The sequence below is a fragment of the Schistocerca gregaria genome, chromosome 1 (assembly GCF_023897955.1).
Source record: "Schistocerca gregaria isolate iqSchGreg1 chromosome 1, iqSchGreg1.2, whole genome shotgun sequence".
Taxonomy (NCBI): domain Eukaryota; kingdom Metazoa; phylum Arthropoda; class Insecta; order Orthoptera; family Acrididae; genus Schistocerca; species Schistocerca gregaria.
The window spans coordinates 802,070,552-802,092,558 of NC_064920.1; the positions used below are offsets into that span (position 1 = coordinate 802,070,552).

The window sequence follows — 22,007 nt, forward strand, 5'->3', positions numbered from 1 at the left end:
TAGAGTAGTGAAATTTTAACTGTAAACTCATAATTCAGATCTCTAATAAAAACATGTAAAACATTGATTGAAATATTGTTGCTTGGGTGACCCATGTGGATTCAACAAAATTCAGATTTGTCCCTAAACTTTCTGCAAGGACTGTATTGATACATTTGATGAACTAAAACAGAAACTATTTTGTTAGAGATGTGTCTCCAATATTTGACTTTTTCAGCTGGAAGATAAGACCAACAGTATTGCTTCAAACATTGAGACTGATTCCTGAGTGCAATACAGAAGTTGCATACGTATCACTTAACCTGGGAGAGACTGAGAGAGAGAGAGAGAGAGAGAGAGAGAGAGAGAGAGAGAGAGAGAGAGAAGCTCCATCAACTGTTTCAGATGGACATTATGCAGATAAACAAAGGTCATAATGCCAGTGGCACAAGTTTGCATGAGAGGAAGAAAACGAGTGTCAAGGACAAGATGTAGACAGACAGAAAAGGAAAAAGCATCCACAGAACTAAAAATAAAATACCTAGAGGTGCCTAAGAAGGAATGCATAAATTCATTTCACTGAGCATGTATATGGCTATGAGAACACCCCACCCCACTATTTTAGTTGTCAAAAAAGCATATGGAATTCAGGAATTAAGTGATGGGTATAAAATTCAAAACTGAGAGGCATAAAAGTGTCAGAACAATCTGATATTATTCGAGAATGGTGATCTTAGGGGTATGATATATTCCCTTTTAAAATAAATTCAAAGTTTTTAATTTTTTACTGCATTTTGTAAGTTTCTTAAAAAATCTTGCTTTTTCAATGAATATTGTTTATATTAAGTTCTCTGTCTCTCTCCTCATTGCTGTAAATGTGTCGGTGGTAGGAGAGTTAATAAGGGCTTTTGTCACAGTGATTCAGTATTATGCAGAATTATTACTTCAATGATACACAAGCATTGCATTTTCTGAATGTTTCACTGTTTACACTTAAAGAAGAAATGTGACAGTGTGTAAGAGGAAGGAGCTCAATTACTATCTAAAAACATTGGTTCTTAATAATAAATGAGGAACTATTTAACATTCCATAATGTGTTAAAATATTAAGAGTTGTTAAATTATTAAACTGTGACAAAGAGAGAAATTATTTTAATAATTTTAGCCAAAAATTTGTGTATCACAGAAGAAAATAAGGATTCACTATGAGTTTTTTCAGCTGAATTGATGGGTTTCGTGAACAAATTGCACCATTTTTTTTCCTTTAAGGTGCAAAATGTGAGCAAACTAATCTAAAATAAAGTCTGAATTTGGTGTTGTCATTTAAAAGGTGCCTGTGAATCAAAATGTTATGACAGCCTTTACTTTCATGTGCCACAAAACTATTCTTCTTCTTTTTTTTATTCTTCATCGTCATCAAGGTGATGAGCAACGATAATGTTACCATGTCAAATTCTTCTTGTAGAAAAATATCTGATTAGTTCAAAGTCAGATTCAATTTGACAGCACTTCCCATCCCTTTCCCGTTGGTGTCGAAATTGCACCTTGGGAAACAGCAGCAACTGCGGATGAAGTTCTGTCACATCACCGTGTATACCTAAGTGAGCAGGCAGCCCATTTCACTATGGGGGGGCTTGTTACTGCCACTGTCATGCCTTGGACAATGCTCCTTTAGGATATCGATTTGAGAAGGAGAATGGTGTTCCTCAGGGCAGTGTTTTAAGTGTTACCCTCTTTGCCATAGCCAACAACAGTATCACATCTACTATAAGGAATCCTGTACAGTGCTCCGTATTTGTACAGTGCTCCGTATTTGTATATGATTTTCCTGTTTTCTGTTCATCCTCCAATATTGCAACGGCGCGCCATCAATTGCAACTTACAGTGCGGAGGTTAGAGGAGTGGGCTGCAAAGACGGGTTTTCAGTTTTCTGCAGATAAGTGTGTGTGTGTGTGTGTGTGTGTGTGTGTGTGTGTGTGTGTGTGTGTGCGCATGCACGTGCATTTTAATCATTCTGGTCTTTTAAATTTGTCTGCCTAGAATATGGGGAACACCATCCTACATTTTAGAGACACTGCGGTACCTCATTTTTGACTCCCAAATGTCGTGGTTACTACACATGCAGGACTTAAAAGCCAAAACCCTAAAGGCACTGAATATTGTTAAGTTCCTTACTCACAGGTCTTGGCGAGTGGTCAGGGCGTGTCTCCTTCAGTTTTATCAGGCATTAGTGCATCACGGCTGGACTATGATTGCACGGTGTATGGGTCAGCGAGAACCCCTTACTTGTGAATCATTGATGCTGTCCATCATGAGGGGATTTGGGTGGTCATGGGTGCTTTTCGGACCAGTCCCATACCTAGAATATGTGCTGAGGCAGGGGATTCGCCACTTACCTTCCGGCACTAGCTCCTCATGGTGCGTCAGGTGTGCAAGTTCTCACAGCTCCAATTTCACCCACACACCATACTGTTGCTTGTCCACCTCTGAAATGCCTTTTTTCCAAATGTCCACAAGCCACAATTCCATTTGGGATCCATGTGCAGCGAGTGCTGGAGTAACTCAGTGTGGAGCCAGTACAATCCCAAATCAAGGGTTTTAACTGTCTGCCGCCCTGGTTACTGGAAAGGCCCAGAGTGATTTTAGATTTGGTGCAGTACAAGAGAGATACCACTCCTCTTTTCGTTTTTCATGCAATATTATCTGAGTACCACGACAATGTATCTGTTTTTACAGATGGGTGTAAGCAGGGGAACTATTGGTTACTCTGTTGTTTCCCCGGATCATGTGCTCAAGATCAGACGGCCTATAGAATGGCATTTTGGAAGGTTAGGAAGGTTTCCTCTAGATGGCCCATAAACAGATTGGCATAGGATGGTGCCATGTGTATGCCCCTGGCTATGCTGGCGATTTGTTTGTACACACCTCTTTCAAAGGAGAAGTAGTTGTAAGTTACGATCAAGTTAATGAGGTGCTTGAGGAATGAGGTAGTGGATATGGAGTCGGAAAGACATTGGGAAAGTAGTGCAAAATAGCAGTAAGACTATGTTCATGAGGCGTGTTGTCGTATAGGGTGGAGGCGTAAATATTGATGAGTAGGAACCCAGGATGCAGTAGAGACAGTGTAGGAAGTGATTGGTATATTTGATATGAGTGGCTAGATTACAGGCAGTTGGTTGGATTTGTTAGTCAGTGAGGGCTGAAACTCTTTCAATTGGGGCACAATATCCAGCCACAATGAAGTGTCCAGGATTGTTTGGTTTGTGGATTTTTCAAGCAATTAAAAGATGAGTGTGCAGGGTATCAAACAAATGGTAAGGAGGGAAATGGATTAAGGGGAAAGGTTCTGGGAAGGGCTTATAGCTTTAAGCTGGGATTGGAGGTTGTGAACTTATGGGATGGGATCACTGTGGCAGAGTTTATAAGCGGATCAGTTAGACAAGTGGCAGAGACTTTCTGCCAGATGGTCACTGCCATTCTTAACAACAGTGGTGGATCCTTTCTCTGTAGGTAGGATGATTAGGTCAGGATCTGTTTTGAAGTTGCGTATGGCTCTTCTTTCTTCTACTGTAAGGTTGGTATTCTGAGAAAGGGACCTGGGGAAGGCTGGTGAGACCAAGTTGGAGGTAAAGAAATCCTGTTAGGCCACCATTGGGTGGTCAGGTGGGCAGAGAGGGAGGGGGGATTATGGTTCTATGTTGGTATGAACTGGGAGAGGCAGGGTTCAGTGTTGGAAAGGTTGGCTTTGGTTGGGTTGTTGGGAAACAAATGTTTCCATTGCAGGTATCTGGAGAAGAATAATAGGTCTTTGACTAGTCCAGCACGGTTATATTTGGAAGTCAGGCTAAAGGTTAGGGCTGGACTGAGACTTCTGTTGGGCTGAGGGCTTTGGTGGAAATGTTAACAACAATGTTACAGTAATATTTTCTGTGGATTAGGTGGAGTGTTGGTAGGGAGTTTTAGGGGATGTGGTTAGTTGAAAAGGTCAGGTAGGCAATGTTTAAATGCTATTTTTATTCAGTGTTTTACCTTCATTGAGTGTTCCAGTGGCCGCTTGAATTTTTGGTTTTTGCTAATAATTTTGTGAAGTTTTGTTTGTATTGGTATTAGCTGTGGTTTAGTAGTATTAATACAAGTCGTTGCTTTCTTAGTAGACAGAGAATTTCGAGACCGCTATTATTAGTTCCATAATTAGTTCTACTGGTATAACTGAACTTAGGTAACATAGACGTTTTTCAGTAACTGTGAAATTTTATGATGAGTGAGAAGTGTGGGCTCTTGTCATAGGTTTGTGGTTTGTGAGTAGTGGATTACGGTGTGGGATTTGTTCAAAGTATTTTCATTTGGGGGGGGGGGGGGGGGGGAGAATGCAGTGGGGAAGCCAGTGGGCACTGTAGTAAGATACTCTTCTGAAAATGCATAATCTGTAGTAGAAATAAGTTGATAGAGGAGCAGGAGCGTAAGACCTGTGCCCTTCAGGTGCAGCTACAATGCACAAAGGAGGAACTATATAGGTTGAGGAGGGTGAAGGAAGGTGGGGAATGGTAACTGGCATTTGGGAACAAGGCAGCTAGGAGGAGGAGGTGTTCAGACATTTATACTTTGTGTATATGCAACAGATTTGACCAATTGTCGGAGTTGAGTGGAGAGGAGCCTCTTGTAGCTGTAGATGTAGGGAACATGCAGCAGTCCTCAGCAGTTAGGAGGCCTAGATCAGTTGCAAAGTCTGACAGAAAGAAGAAGGTTCTGCTGCTAGGTGGTTCGCATGGTAGAGGTGTGGGCCAGCAGTTGCAGAAAGTGTTGAGGAGTGAGTACTAGGTCACCAGCATAGAGGAATTATGTAGGTTTACAAACGAGGATCATGTAGTGATAGTGGGCGGAGCAGGGAACAGTCTTGATGGGGACAGGGAATATGATGTAGATGGTGACCTGGTAAAGATAGCTACTCAATAGCACTGATGTGCATTTTGTGCAACTGTTTCAGTGCCGTGATCGGCCTCACATTAATGAGGCTGTAAGGCGCATTAACATGGGGCTGGAGAGGGCGCTGATGGCAGAGGGCATGGGTCACATATCAGTGGTGCCAGTTGGGTCCATCAGTAGATTGGGTTTCACTAGGCATGGACTGCACCTCATGGGAAGGGGAGGCTGGCAAAGCTTATAGGTGACAGATTAGTGGGTGGTGGTGGGATTACTCATGGAAAAATTCCTGTAGTAGCTGATGTTAGAGCTGCATCTCTTTTAGATTGAAGTCAGCTGATAGATGTATCTGCTTAAAGGAAGTCCCTATATCTAAGGGTTCACCTTCAAAGGACGTCATGTTTCCAAGTAGAGAAGGGATTAGAATATTTCATCAAAATATAAGAGGTATTAGAGATAAAGTTATAGAACTGTGTGTAGATGTTGACACTGAAATTAATGGTATATCAGAGCACCACTAAAATAATTTGACAATTCATATACTTCCTTTACCAGGATACAGATTAGCTGGCTGTATTTCAAGGAGTTCCTTGCGGGGTGGGGGAGTGGCTATGTATGTAAAAAACAGTATTCCATTTGAGCCCATAAACATATCACGGAACTGCACTGAACAGATATTTGAATGTTGTGCAGGATCATTTACATTTAGTGAAAGTAAACTTTTTATTGTTGTTGTTTATAGGTCACCTAACTGCGACTTCAGAGCATTTATGCTAAATCTAGAGAGGGTTCTTGATTCACTTTGTAGGAAGTGCCAGAAATTAGTTATATGTGGTGCTTTCAATATAAATTTTGCATATGATGGTGCAAGATAAAGGATGTTGGTAGATATCCTAAATTCATATGATCTGATGCAGACTGTGTTTTTTTCCAACTACGGTGCAGGGGAACAGTAAAACAGCCATATACAATATTTTTTATTCATTTTTCATTACTAGATGGGCTTTCTGTTAGTGAAGGGTGAATGGCCGTTGTCATGAACCCTCTCTATTGTGCTGGAAAAGTTACCTCCATAAGGACACCGTTACAGTTTGGCTAATGGCTGTATAGTATTTTTGTAGAGTTTGCCATGATGTCTCCGTTGTTGATGCTGCTGAGTCTGCGTTGTCCATGTGGCTTCTTTTTGTCTAGGCGATGATTCCTTTGCGGCTCTGGGTCCAAGAAAAGGTTTTTTTAAGTATCACTGGGCTAACGAAATCAGGACACAGTATTCCACGGTTTATTTGTAACAAAAACACACATTTATTGCCAAAACTCGAAAAAGACTACACTCAACCGTGGCTAAAACTCAAGTGGCCGAAAACCCATTGTAGACCAAAGATCACGGTCATAAGCTACAAAGAACATACAATTTCAATATCGATTATTGATCGCAACACCTAACCTAGTATTATATTAAGCGAAAGCTTTTTTAACACAACTTTAGTGTATAATATAACAAAAATGACATCTATTTGTCAGTTCCATTACACCTTTCAGACCATCATGCACAAATTTTAACGCTAAAAGGCTTTTGTACACGAACAAAAGTCACATATAATTACAAGCTATGTAGGAAAGTTAATCCAGCAGCAAACCTTGTCAACGAACAAGAGTGGCAGGATGTTTATAGTGTCGTAGTGTCGATAACATAGATGATAAATATAATACTTTCCTTAACACATTTCTCGTGCTCTTTGAGAGTTGATTTCCATTAGAACATTCTAAACGGCGTACTAGCAGTAATAGGCAGCCCAAGTGGCTGACTAGTGGGATAAGGATATCATTTATATCAAATTGTTAGAAGTAGTCACAATCAAGCTATGGCAGACCATTACAAACAGTATTGTAAGGTTCTTAAAAATGTTATCAGGAAGACAAAGAGTATGTGGTATGCAAACAAAATAGCTAATTCACAGGATAAAATTAAAACCATATGGTCAGTTGTGAAGGAAGTGTCTGGTCAGCAGCACAAGGTCAACAATATGAAGTCAGTTCACAGTGAAAATATTTCTGTTACTAAACAATCATTTTCTGATCATTGCTGGTGAATTCAATAAAAATTTTGTTTCTATAGGGGATCATATAACTCTCTTAGAAAATGCCTTTCCGATATTGACGTCTGAAATACTTCCCTGTGGTACAGACTAGGGGAGATTGAGTCAATAATTAAATCACTGAAGACTAAGGACTCTCTTGGATATGATGGAGTGCCTAGCCGGACATTATTAAGTACTGTGCTGCTCATGTTAGCACTGTATTTAGCCATATTTGTAATTTTTCCTTTAGGACTGGTCCGTTTCCTGAATGATTAAAGTACTCAGTAGTGAAGCCGCTTTATAAAAAGGGAGAAAATGATGATGTAGACAATTTTAGACCTATTTCTATGTCATCACTGTTTGCTAAAGTTATTGAAAAGTCTGTGTATGTAAGGATAATTGATCATTTTATATCACATTATTTGTTATGAAACGTCCAGTTCAGCTTTAGAAGTCATTTAAAAACTGAAAATTTTTTATTCTATTTTCTCTGTGAGGTGCTGGATGGGTTAAACAAAAGGGTTTGAATGCTAGGCAGCATATATTTTGATTTAACTAAGGCGTTTGATGGTGGTGATCACAAAATATTGGTCCAGAAGTTGGACCATTATGGAATATGGGGAGTAGCTCACAATTGGTTAACCTCTTACTTTAGCAACAGACAGCAAAAGGTCATTATTCACAATGTTCAGAGTGGCTGTGACGTGGGGCCTGAGTGGAGTACAGTCAAGTGGGGAGTGCCCCAGGAATCAGTGTTGGGGCCACTCCTGTTCCTTATTTATATAAATGATATTAGCTATAGTATTATGGATAACTCTAAAATATTTCTGTTTGCTGATGACAGTAGCTTTGTAGTAAAGGATGTTGGGTGCAACATTGGCCCAGTTTCAAATAGTGCAGTTCATAGCTTGTAGAAAATAAACTAACGCTAAATCACAGTAAGATTCAGGTTGTACAGTTTCTAACACACAATTCAACAAAACCTGATGTTTTGGGCATATGATTAGTGAAACTGAACAGTTCAAATTTCTAGGTGTTCAGATAGATAGTAAACTGTTGTGAAATGCCCACATTCAGGATCTTGTTCAAAGACTTAATGCTGCCATTTTTATTATTAGAATGGTTTCTGGAGTGAGTGATCATTCGACACAAAAATTAGCCTACTTGGCTTATTTTCATTCCCTTCTGTCATATGGTATTATATTTTGGGATAACTCTTCCCATTCTAAAAGGATATTCTCGGCTCAGAAACGGGTGGTTCGGGCAATAAATGGTGTAAGTTCACAAACCTCTTGTCGACCCCTGTTCACGAGCCGGGGTATTTTGACGTTGGCCTCTCAATATATATATTCCTTACTGTAACTTCTTGTTAACAATATTAGCTTATTCCCAAGAATAAGCAGCTTTCTCTGAGTTAATACTCAGCAGAAATCAAACCTGCATTTGCATAGGACTTCTTTAACTCCTGTGCAGAAAGGTGTGCAGTAAAATACTGCTGCATCAGTTTTCAATAAGCTGCTGCTCGAATTAAAACATCTTAGCAATAATCCAGGCACTTTCAAATCAAAACTGAAGAGTTTCCTCATGGGTCACTCCTTCTATTCTGACAAGTTGTTCCTTGAAACATTAAGCTTATTCTTGCTGTATTGTTGATTGTGTTTACTTAAATGTATGGATTGACTTGTTTCAGATTCATAAACATTTTATTTTTATCTGTTATTACTTTTATGTTGTAATTTCCTGTGGTGACATGTTCCATGACCTTGGAGATTTGCTGCTCAATTTGGTCCTACAGAGCTTGATGTGTAAATAAATAAATAAAAATAAATGAGGGGCAGAAGAGGAGAGACACTATGAATAGGATACAGGTTTGGATAGTGGTGCTCTGAGGTGGTAATAGCATGCCAACAAGTTGGATAACTTATGGAGGTGGTGTCCATTGTGTGCCCTCAGGTGCTGAAAAGCAGATTCAATTTGAGACATGATTATGTAACAGCTTCGTAACAGTAGCAGCATCTTGCAGAAGGAGCAGAGATGTTTCTGGGATGCCTGTGCCATGGAGATGTGTTTTTCCTGTACCAGCTTTGTGAGGGCCAGGGAGGGGCTGAATTTGAATAATTGAAGGTCATTGTGAAAGAAGGGGTGGGATCCAGAGAAAGGAATTCTTATGGTTAGGCCATGAGGGGTGGGGGCCCATGGTATAGGCAGCATTTAAGAAATAGGATGTGGGCTGGGTTTTAGCCAGGGGAAGGAATACTTATCTGAACTGGGTAAGAAAGATGGATTAGGATTGATTAGGAGTGTTACATAAAAACATGCAAAAATGCATGAACCCATGTAAAAGTTGGCATAAGTATGTTAAAAACTTTCAGAAATGTGGGAGAAAAGGAACATATGAGTTATGGGAGTGTCTGGTGTGTTGTAGTAAGGGAAGAGAGGGGATGGGTTAGGTTGGGGATCACAGGTTTGTTTGTCACGAGCCGGTGTGGAAAATAAAATGCTAAAATACATGAGTAGGAAGTGGGATCAATTTAATAATTATCAGTAGGAAGAATTTGGGCCATTCGATGTTGTATCAACAATCTGTGTGGTCACAAAGCCATGTGTTATGTGTGGGTGTTTCTGACACGATGTGACTTGGAAGTTGATGCAGTTTGGAAGGCGGTGAATAAACACAGAAAAGATGAGAAAGAATGGACACTGATAATAGTAATGTTATAGAGAATAGTAAAAAGGAAAACATCACAGGGTTCTGGGATGGCAGAAACGCCATTGAGCAGAATCAAACTATGGAAACTCCAGGTTGTAATATCAACAATGTAAGGACAAGATGTTGAAAGACCACTGCCAAACTGTGGCCAAGAGCAGTGGAACATAACATGCTTGATTGCAATGGCTGCTTCACTATCTGAACCATTTGGATTCCTGGATCCCCCCATCCACCACCAGCTTTTCTGAACTGCACAGATCATACAGTCCTCTTACCCTCCAGCTAACAGCTTCTACCCTTTCTGTCGTATCACCTCTCCCTATTCTCACCTTCCCACCTTATTTGTCTGACGCCCTTTGCCAACCCATCTGTCCATCTTTCTCCACACCTCCCTGTTCTCATCTCCCACACTCTTCATGTGCTGCCCTCTGCCAGCCACCTTCCTATCTCTCCCTACTCCTCTCCTTTTTCACTTCTTTCCTGCACTCTTCACCTCCCCACCCCACAGTCTCCCGACAATGCGCATGTTGGCAGTGTAGTCCCAGCACACTCCGATAGACAGCACTCCTCTCTCCCCCCACCTGTACACTGCTATGCTTTTCCCTTCCCTGACCCCCTGACCCTTTGGGATTTCTGCTTCCATTCAACGTTACAGTTGCATTTTGGTCCAAGCTGCCAGAGATGGCAGTCAAGTGTGGATGAGGTGTGATTGCTTATCTGAATGGCTGTGTATGCGTTTCTTTTTCTGAGGAAGGCTATGGTGGAAAGCTAATGGGTAAGTGTGTTTTAATTGTGCCTATAATTTCATCTTTATGGCAAGTAGCAATGTATCTTTCTTTTATTGTCGATATTCCAACCTGGACTTCCCATTGTTTGATTTTGCTGAACTACTTTTCTCCGATTCACAACCCTGTGATGTTTTCCATTGTTACTATTTTCTGTAGCATTACTCTTCCCAGTGGCTTCTCTCTCTCTTCTTTCCTGTGTTTAATCAGTGTCTTACAAACTGGATAAACTTCCAAACCACACTGTATCGATGAACATCCACACACAATGTATGGCTTCATGACTGTGCATATTGTTGATGCACCATCTGATGCCCCATATTCTTCCCACCAATAATTATGTTTATACCTATGAATCCCATTTCCTCCTTCATGCTCATGTACTTCAGCTTGTTATTTTCCACACCTACCTGTGCCATATGAGCTTGTGAGCCTCAACCTAAACCATCGCACTTCCACCTCTCCCTTATCACAACACACAGATACTCCCATACCTAATCTATTCCATTTCTTCCACATTTTTGTACATTTTTAATGTATTTGTACCTATTTTATATGGTTTTACGTGGTTTTACACGGTTAGCATATTTTTACGTGTATGTGTGTGTTTCTTGAGTGTCTTTACACATTTTTAATATGCCTTTTCTCTTATCAAGCTCTCCTTACAACCATCAGCAATTAATTTTGCTCATTTCTGTGTCATTCTTGTTTCCTCTACACCTTCCTCACCACTGTGGACCCCTTCTCCATCTTTCTAACCCAGTTCAGGAAAGTGTTCCTTTCCTTGGCTAAAACTCAGTCTCACATCGGATTTCATAAATGCTGCCTACATCATGGACCCCTCCCCGCTTCCTGTGTCCTAACCATAAAATTTCCTTTCTCTAGATCTTACCCCTCCTTTCACAGTGACCTACACCTTTTCAGATTCCACCAGTCCAAGGCCCTCAAAACCTGGTATTGCAAAAAATACATCTCCAGGGCACAGACATCCCAGAAACACCTTCTTACGCAAGATATGGGCACTGCGAAAACCTTGCTACATCCATCAAATTTCGAAAATTGAATCCGTTGCTCTCCAGCACCTGGATGAGCATTCCGGACACCACCTCCAGAAGTTACCCAACCTGCTGATATCCTGCTGTTGCCTCAGTGTACCTCTATCTGACCCATATCATACCCAGTGTGCTCCCCCTCATTAATTCTTCAAAGCATCCAGACCCTGTCTAGCAGACACTTTCAACGTGCCACCTCTCCCAAACTTCCCTACCAACAGTCTAAACCCTGAATCCAAACAATCCCAGAATACTGTTGTTAACCTTTCCACCAAAACTCTCAGCTCCACATAAGTTTGTCCTGTCCAGAGGCTTCGCCTTTAGCCCTACACCCGAATTTAGCCATGTTGGACTTGAGAAAGACCTGCTCTCCTTCTCGTGGTTGCTGCAATGGAAACACTTCTTTGCCACCAATTCCTCACACCAAGCCAACCTAATTCCAACATTGAACCCTTCCTCGCACAGTTCATATCGCCATCCAACCGTGATCCTCCCCAGCTGCCACAGAACCCATCCCACCCCCAACCCCCACCCCATCTGCCACCTGGGTGACCTTCAAGTAACTCCTTACTTCCAACTTGGCCTCCCCATCCTTCCCCATGTCCCTTTGTCAGCAGAAGCAGAAGATAGAAGAGCCTTACACAGTCTCAAAACAAATCCTGACCTAATCATCGTAGCTGCACAGAAAGCACACTGACTACCTGACAGAAGGCCTCTGCCACTTATCTAACTTGTCCACCTATAAACTCTGCCAGAGTTACCCCATCTCAGAAGTCCAACAAAACCTCCAATCCACACTTAAGGCCTGAGGCCCTTCCCAGAATTTCTCTCTTGAATCCATTTCCCTCCTCACATCTATATACCTTGCACACTCACCTCTTAATTGCTCCCCAAAATCCACAAACCCAACAATCCCCGCCACCCCATTCAGGTATATTATGCTTCCATTGAAAGAATTTCAGCATTCATTGACCAACAGCTCCAATCAGTTGCCCATAATGTAGCCATCTACATCAAAGATACCAATCAATTCCTTCACTGACTCCTGTATCCCAATCACTGTACGTCCTGGGTCCTTACTTATCACTGTCCACGCCTCCACCCTATACACCAATACACCTAATGCCCATCGCTTTGCTGTTATTGAACACTAGCTTTCGCATCATCTTTCAGACTCCAAACCTACTACCTCATTCCTCGGACACCTTACTAACTTTATCATAATCCACAACTACTTCTCCATTGAAGGGAAGGCGTACAAAAAGGTATACAAACAAATCTGCAGCACAGCCATGAGCATTCACATGCCCCCCTCCTATGCCTATGTAGAGGACACCTTCCTAGCCTCCCAAAATGCCAAATCTCTAGTTTGGTTAAAGTTTATTGATGATGTCTTCAAGATCTGGACTCGGCACCAAGACACCCTATCTTCATTTCTTCACAACCTCAACACCTCTCCCATCTGCTTTACTTTGTCCTGACAGCCCAGTATGCTACCTTCCTGGCTCCTCTTCTCTGATGGCTCCATTCAAACCTCTGTCCACTTTAAACCCACCAGCCACTAACTGTACCTGCATTTCAGCAGCTTTCATCCCTTTCACACCAAGAAATCTCTTGCATACAGCCTGGCTACCCAGCTACAGTGTCTCTGCAGTGACAAGTACCTTTTGCCAGTATGCTGAGGGTTTCACCAAGGCCTTTATTGTCAGGCACTATCCCCTGGACCTAGTCCACAAGCAGACCTCGTACCATTTCCCCTCACAACCCCAATCCTCCCACTACTCCCAAGAACCAGCAACAAAGGAGTGCCCCCTTCATCACCCAGTACCATTCCGGTCTGGAACAACCACCACATCCTTCGACAAGCCTTGGATTACCTACCTGAAATGAGGGTCAGTTTACCCAAGATTCTTCCTTCCCCTCCTAAAGTGGTGTTCCATTGCTCACCCCACCCCCACATCATCTTAGTCCATGCCCTTCATCTCCATAACATTTTAGTCCATCCCTGTGCACTCCCAATCACAACCCCTTGCTACCTCTATCCCCCCCCCCCCACCTTTTTCCTGGTTGCTCTTAGGATTTGACTTCCCTTCCTAAATTGTTTGTAGTGTGAGCCATATGGAGAAGAACTGCCTCCCTAGCATCTCCGATGTGGGTTCCTCTTCCCCTCCCCTCCCCTCCTTACTTCACTGCCATATCCCCCCCCCTCCCCTCCTCACCAGGTCACCAGCATGGTAGCCAGTCCATGTGGTGGGGCTCTTTCGTACCCATTTGGCCAAATCCTCTGACAACACAGGGATCACTCTTATGGTACCTGACCTGTCACCATCTCATGTAAGCCTAAGAGTGATTGCATATCTTTTTGGGGGCATTGTAATTCCCATCAATAACAGCTGTGCTAGATGGTCTTTGCTGTGTCTTGATTGTGCCCAGGGGGTGAGCCCCTGATCAGAGTGGTTGGTACCAGAGTGGGCACTCCATACTTCTATCCGCTCTTCTGTGGCCGTTTCATCAGGAAGGAACAGTTCTCTGTCTGCTCCTACTCTTGCTTCCTCAGCCCTTCACTCCCTGATCAACCCCTGGGAGGAGGACCAGGCCTGTTGCCTTGGGGTGAAACCCTTTCCATGTTACTTGGTTTATCAAGGACAGATGCCTAGACTTTTACCACTACAAACTGTTTTTTTTCTTTTTTCCAGATAAGTTTGATGAAGCAGATTCCCTCAGTATGATGCTATATGATATTGATTAAATCCTCTCTCCTGACAGTCAGTCAGTGTCTCTTTGTGCTTGCAAGTGCTTGGGAGACATCCCGGTGAGCAGCACTCCTCACCAGTCCTTAAATATGATGTAAGGCGTTATCTTCCATAGAGACCACCTTCACTCTAACAAGCAGCGCAGGATTAATCTGTCACAGACTGGTGTTCATTTCATCCGATTAGCCCAGAGAGATCCTAAGGACAATCACATTGGTATCGGCGATTTCATTCTTGCTTTTGAGGAGATACCCTCCCATAAAAAGTCAAGGTCATAGTTTACAGTTACAGTGTGAATCACTATATCCTATGAGCTGTTTCTGGTGTCTCCATTTTCATCACATGTCTTCATGATGTGATGCAAAATCCTGTTTTCAGTAATTGTGGCCACCCTCTCTATGTGGGAAGTCCTTGCACCTCACTGTCCAAGTGTGTGAACTCTTCTGGTTCACACTCTCCTTGCTCACCAGATTGCCCTATCTGAGAAAGGAAAGAAATATTAAGGGAATCAAAATTCTTGACCGTCTATCGTAGTCACAGACCTGACAGAAATATGACCATCTCCATCCTGTATCAGCAACCTTCCCTTCTGTTGCATCCGTTCCTCCTCCTCCTCCTCCTCCTCCTCCTCCTCCTCCTCCTCCTTACCTTCACCCTGTGCCCCTTCCCTTCCCTCCACCCAGTTTACGCCCCCCCCCCCCCCCCATGGAAACCCTCTTCTCTGGCACCTGCCAGGAATGGAGCTCCCTCAGGGAGCACCCCTCCCTGCTGTATCCAAGACATGAAGCTTGTTACTTTGAGCCATACGCAAGATTCATGCTCTATGGGCCTCCAGGCTGCTCATTCTCTCTCATATCCAGATATTGTTCTGAAATGCTCTCTTTCCGACCACGATGATGATGATGATGATGATGATGATGATGTGTAAATCATGGGACAGGGTTCCCCCTACATCCCACGCGGTGTAGCCTCCTCCTCCTCCTCCTCCTCCTCCTCAACTAGGGTCTGATCTTACATTCATGGTTGGTCTTTACCGGTGATGGACACTGATTCAGCACAATGATTTATTCTGGCCCATTCAATGCTTTTCCAGGCTCTTGTACTACTCTCCTCCAATGGAACTCTAATGGTTAGTATTGTCATAATTCAGAATTTCAGTCTTTTCTTTCTCTCTACTCTGTAGCTTGCATTGCAGGAATCTCATTTTATGGATTCTCATTCACCAACTCTTATTGGTTTCCAAATCTTCTGCTGGAACTTAACAGGTTCTTTGCAAGCCTCCAGTGGTAACTGTATGTTGGTCCGCACAGACATAGTTAGTTCCCGGGTTCCTATTCGAGCTGCACTGGAAGTTGTGGCTGTTTGGATCCATTTAGTCTGTGTGGTAACAATATGCAAGCTCCATCTCCTCACAGGCCGGCATCCTGCTCTTTTTGCCCTCCTTAGACAGCTACTTCCCCCTTCCTTCTACTTGGGGGATTTCAGTGTCCATAACCCTCAATGGGGTGGTACTGCAACCAATGACTGGGACAGGATTGTTGAAGATGTGCTGGCTGAGCTTGATCCCTGCCTCCTCATCACTGGATCTCTCACAGACTTTAGTATGGCACAAGGCACTTTTTTCGCCACTGATCTCTCCATTTGTAGGCCTGGATTCTTCCCCTCCATTCAGTGGGGAAGCTCATGAGGATTTGTGCTTCCTTGGGCTCTCCCTGACAGAAAACTGTCCCTTGACAGAACCCCGAAAATGGTACAGTTATGAAATACTGTTGCCATGCCGTCCACCACCACAAATAGCATCTATCTCTTGACCACCTCCTGCCTTCATATGGCTTCATGCCTGTGCCCGTTACCCAATTAAATGCAGAAAATGATTTGTTGAAACCAGTATGTCACTGCCATAGGGTCATATTCTCCCTCTTCGCAGGTATGGCCAAAGACCAGGTGCATTTTTGGCCACCATGCTCTTGCTGGTGTTCAAGGAATTTCCCTGAATGGTGTTATGCTCACCAGCCTAGATGTAGTTGCCGAGCATTTTGTTCAGACCTTGGCTTGGTGGTTGTTTCCTGGACCCCAGACCACGATGGGACGCCAGGGAACGAACTTGCTGCAGGCTGGTCAAACTCGAAACTGGAAAGTTGCCTCTTGAGATCAATATTGTGGCATCGGACCTTTCATTGGTATTACACTGTCAAGTTTCTACAGATGTGAAATATGGAGCGTTATATTCTGATTTTGCCAAACAAACTATAGATGATAAAGGAGACTATAAATTTGTAGAGGTTTTCCATTGTCCTTTGCAGCTCTGCAATGGCTGCACTTGGCTGACTCTTCGCCATCTCCTCTGTCATAAGGATCTGCATTACTGTCGTTGCAGTGCTTGTTTGACAGTGGTCCACATTTTGCTGGATTGTCTTAACCTCACCGCCCTGCGGTGGGCTCTTTAATCTTCCTGCCTCACTACCTGTGGGATTAGCAGATGATGCCGCAGCATCTGACCAGGTTTTAAGACTTCTTCATGAAGTGTGTTTTTATTACTCTCTCTAATGGAGTGCGCCTCATTCTTGTTGGCCTATTTAAGGCTTTGCAGGGTGCCCTTTAGCATCCAGTGTCCTGACTGGACAATGGCTTTCTGGGCTTGACAGTCTACCCCAGCCCTCACCCTGCCTGTTCTTTTGCTCCTCTACCCTTTCTCATGTGTTCTGTCTGAGTTGATCATTCTGTTTTTCTTTGCTTCTCTCACCTTGTCCATGTTGCTAGTCTTTACTGAGTATTGCTGAGTGGGCTGCCTTCGGTAAGTGGTGGGGGGTACGTCCCCCATTGCAGTTCCTGTCTTTGAGGGCCTCCAGCTGCTCCCTGGACATGGCAACTCGCCTACCTTTCTTTCTTTCCCGCCTTTCTTCTCCCTTGTTCCTTTATCTAGGCTTCGTTTACCTTCAATAGACCCTAAGGTTTTCTTTCCTTGGGTTTCATGCATTAGCCACTTCTTTGGTGTGTTGTTTTGTTGTCTTGCCTGCTCCAGGTAGGAGGGACTAATTACTTTGTAGTTTGGTCCCTTTAATCCTTAAACCAACCAACCAACCGTTCCCCACCTTCCTCCCCCGCAGCCTCCCGATACTGTGCCTGTTAGCAGTCTAATGATTGTCACACTTCGTCAGGCAGTGTTCCTCTCTTCCCCTGCCTGTACACTACTATACCTTGGCCCTGTCTCTCCCCCCCTCCCTGCTGCCCCCTGTGCACTCCCGGTTTCCTTGTGCCCCTGCCCGCCCACCTCCTGCCCTGCCCTATGTTGCTTCTGCTCTATGTGACACATTCATTCTCGTCCGAACTGATAGAGATGGTGGTTGCATATGTGTGAAGTGTACTCACTTGTTTGAATGAATTTGTTTGTGTTCTTTATTCTGATCAATGCTGTGGCCGAAAGATAATGTGTAAGTGTCTTTTAATTGTGCCTGTCTGCAACTTAACATGTTATCTTTATGGTAAGTAGCAATCTATCTTTCCTTACATTGTTGTTAAGATCAAATAAGGCAGAAGGGTTAGATAACATTCCCTTGGAGTTTTGAATGCCATTGAGGGGAGTGGCAACCAAATGCCTATTCAATTGGTGCGGAGAATCTATGAGACTGGTGACATCCAATCAGACTTTCAGAAAATACCATGCACACAATCCCGAAGACAGCAAAGACAGATAAACGTGAGAATTATTATACAGTCAGCTTAAAGTACCACTCATCCAAGTTGCTGACAAGAAATGTATACAGAAGAATGGAATGTCGTTGTGCTTGATAGTGGAAACAAGATTTAAGAAAAAGGGAAGTTCATAGGATTTGCCACTTAGAAAAAGCATTGGGGAATGTAAAATAGTGTAAAATGTTTGGAATTCGGAGAAAAATAGAAGTAAGCTATAGAGAAAGATGGTAACTATGCTACCTTTTAAAGACAGTTCATTTAAAGTTGTTAGCAAAAATGTTGAAAATTTCTTGACTGATTTACTTCAGATTTTTACATGTTGCTCTAACAAATGGTCGGAGGGACATAGGCTACATATTTTTTATATGTTATGTAAATATATATGTATCTGAAAAGTGGAAATGTTTTTGTCAAAATTCTTGAAAAGTTCTTGATTGGTTTACTACAGATTTTTGCATGATACTGTAATAAACATTTAGACAAACAAAGGCTATATACATTTTTAACAAGAGTGTGTGAGAGAGAGAGAGAGAGAAGTTGTTAGCAAAAATTTCAAAATGTCCAAGACCAAATTATTTCAAATTTGTACATGATACTGTAATAAACATTCAGACAGACATAGACCATACTTTCTCTCCCTCTCTCTCTCTCTCTCTCTCTCTCTCTCTCTCTCTCTCTCTCTCTCTCTCTCTCTCTCTCTCTCTCTAACAGTACATAATTTTAAACAAAAATTGCATACACAACTATGGGCTGTTTTGTTTCCTCCCTCTGTCAGTTTTGACATAAAACAGGAAAGTGGTAGTTATGGCTTATTGGCTTGTGAATGGAATGCTACTGCATAGTTTGAATCTTCTGAGTGCAGTCCTAGACTCCTACCCATTTGCAGATTAAAACTATGTGAAACACTGTCATGAAGTGACTCACCTCATAGATTCAGCAGCAGGTAAGGTCTTCCATACTCTCTATACGAATGATCCCAGCCAATTTACCCATTCATTTCAAGTGTCTCCAATTCCCAATTAAGGTTTTGTTGGCAATAACAGTAAACAAGGCTCAAGGTTAGAGAGAGAGAGAGAGAGAGAGAGGGGGGGGGGGGGGGGGGGAAGAGATCTCCACTCTCCATAGTGGGGGAACAAAATGGACATAGAGAAGGAGAAGGGGGAGGGATATTAGGTAATATATGTGATTCCCATGCATATTAAGCAGTGGTAAAGAATTGCCAGATTTGCTAGTATATGTACAAGAACCAAGAGAAAACGATAATAATAGAAAACAAAGAACAAAGTGCTCAGACTACAAAGGGTGTAAGACAGGGGCACAGTTATTCTCCTCTGCTGTTCGATCTTTACATAGAGGAAGCAGTGATGGAAGTGAAAGAAAGGTTCAGGAGTGGGTTGAAAATTCAAGGTGAAAGGATATCAGTAAGATTCACCTGTGGCATTGCTATCCTCAGTGAAAGTGAGGAAGAATTCCACAAATGGAATGAGCAGTGTAATGAGCACACTCCATGAACTGACAGGAAACAGAAGGAAGTTGAAATTAATGAGGAGTAGCAGAAATGAGACTAGTGATAAATTTAACAATGACATTGAGGTGTACGAAGTAGGTGAAATGATGAAATTTTGAGGATGCAAATTGCACCCAATGGGCGAAGCAAAGTGGCTATATGCAGCAGACTAGCATAGAAAACACAGCATTCTTACACAAAAGAAGTATACTAGTATGAAATATAATTCTTAATTTTATAGTGAAATAGCTGAGAGTGTGCGTTTGGAGCGCAGCATATATGAAATTGAATCATGGACTGTGAGACAACTGGAAGAGAACAAATTCAAGTGTTTGATATGTGGTGTTACAAAATGATCCTGAGAAGTAGGTGGGAATATAAGATAATAAATAAGGAATTATCTGCAGAAACTTAAAGAATGAGGTACTGGATGATAGGACATATGTCAAGACAGCAGAGAAAGATTTCTGTGGTACTACAGGGAGCTGTAGAAAGTAAAAACTGCATGGAAGGCAGATATTTTAAAATCTCCATTTCAGGGCAGGAACTTACACTCAACATCCTCAATTATCCATTGGATAAGTTGGTGAAGGAGAGAAGCAGTGCAGTACTGAAGAAGTGCTAAGTCACTTTTTAGGTATTTATGTACCTGCATTCTTCTTCAGTAATTTATGATCCCAAGTAAATTGCCACCTGTATACAATCAAGGTGGTGTTATTGTATAAATATAAGCAGGTATGATTCTGACAGCCAGAAATTGCCAAAACATGACAGTACAGTTTTTCTTCTCATAGGGTTATGGCTGTTGTCATCCTCTGGTTCTTTCTGTCCTATTCTATACTGCACGTTCACACTGCATTTTAAACCACAAAAGTGAGGTGAAGCATATTCCATAATTATAAGATGTGCAGAGTATGATTTCCTCATTTTATTTCTTATTTTCGCAGATCCTGTAGAGAAAGTAGCACTGGCTAGCTCTAATCTCAGTAAGTCTATTCAGTATTGGAATGGCATTTTAGGTCTAAAAAAATATAATGAGACAGGAACATCTGTGCTTCTTGGATTTGGTGACAACCAAGCAAAACTGGAATTGTTTGACGTAGGTAAGTATAATTATACGGCAAGCACACGTGTGTGTGTGTGTGTGTGTGTGTGTGTGTGTGTGTACACCATTAGTATTCCGATATATTTATTAATTTTTGAATTCCTTCCAGGCAAACCAGTTGAACATAAAACAGCATATGGCAGAATTGCTTTTTCATGTCCATTTGACGAACAACCGAAAATAAATAAGAAAATTGAAGAAACAAATAATACAATTCTAACACCACTTACATCTCTGGATACACCAGGGAAAGCAACAGTAAGAGTAATAATTCTCGCAGATCCTGTAAGTAGTTAACCATAGATTTGTAACTCAAAATTTACACTATACAAGTACATAAAATTATATATTGAATTTTGTTGTTTACAGGATGGCCATGAAATATGCTTTGTTGATGATGAAGGTTTTAGAGAGCTGTCCAAAGTAGATCCAGAAGGGGAAGCTTTGTTAGATAAATACATAAAGAAGGATCTTGAAAGAATGAAAACAGAGTAAAATATCTAACCAATCGCTGTTAATTACGTGATACGTCAGTGGTCCCTAACTTTTCATTGAATAGGAGACTGAAAGCTACTGTGATGGCAATTTCATCAAAGTATTACTCATTTATTTTTCTAAAAATGCTTGAAAAGTATTAAGGTGTATTTGTGTTATACATATCCCAGGTACTCTCAGCACATTTATGCATCTGTTTTTAAAAGTGTATGGCTATGCAATTTGTAACTGGTGTTGGTGCAATAGATGTTTTACTGCTATGCAGAAATATTACTTTGTTATTGTATGCAAATTTTACATACAAATTAAAATGTTTGTGAATTTTCAGTGTCGTAGCATTATTCCTGTTGAGGTGACATTAAACCTGTAAAATGGTAAAATTTGAGGTATTTAAAATTCATTAATAAAACTAATTATTCGGCTGGCCATGTATTTATGGCATTTATCATTATCTTGACCAGTAATAATATGTGAAGTTGATACCAAACATTTTGTGTCTGCGATAACAACCATTTTGCGAACTTAAATTGATAACACCATACAAGTACTTCTACCAGACCTTCGTATCACATGCTAATCTTGGCATCCTGAGTACTGAAAATCTGTGGAAAATGTTAACTCATACACGAAGCCAGAGTAGAATGTACTTCACCTATCTGTTCAAATAACCATGTGGTATGGCGTAGAGACTGTCCTATGTTTGTTGAAAAGCAGAAGATTTTGAAACTAACTGCTAAATCAAACATATTTCTAATGGCCTCTGGATAGTATTGCGAACGGTGGTTCGAAAAGCGTTAATTTCAAAGTAAATTTCTTTCTAATCAAGATGAATTATGTTACGTGAGAGAAAGTGGGATGAATTTCTAAATCACAGTGTTTAAAACTGAACACTTGGAGGACCAGCCACTTACAAGAATTCCGAGCCCAGAA

The 22,007-nt window shown here is 41.8% G+C and overlaps 1 protein-coding gene across 1 annotated transcript in view; it reads left to right on the forward strand.

Moving 5' to 3' along the window:
- Positions 1-21,404, forward strand: part of LOC126270189 (glyoxalase domain-containing protein 4) — a 46,791-nt gene extending 25,387 nt beyond the window's left edge. Inside the window, exons 4-6 of the mRNA XM_049974051.1 lie at positions 20,425-20,580; positions 20,692-20,867; positions 20,952-21,404. Coding sequence (XP_049830008.1) covers positions 20,425-20,580; positions 20,692-20,867; positions 20,952-21,077 — 458 coding nt within the window. The 3' untranslated portion in view covers positions 21,078-21,404. The remainder of the gene's footprint in view (positions 1-20,424; positions 20,581-20,691; positions 20,868-20,951) is intronic.
- Positions 21,405-22,007: the final 603 nt, after the last annotated feature.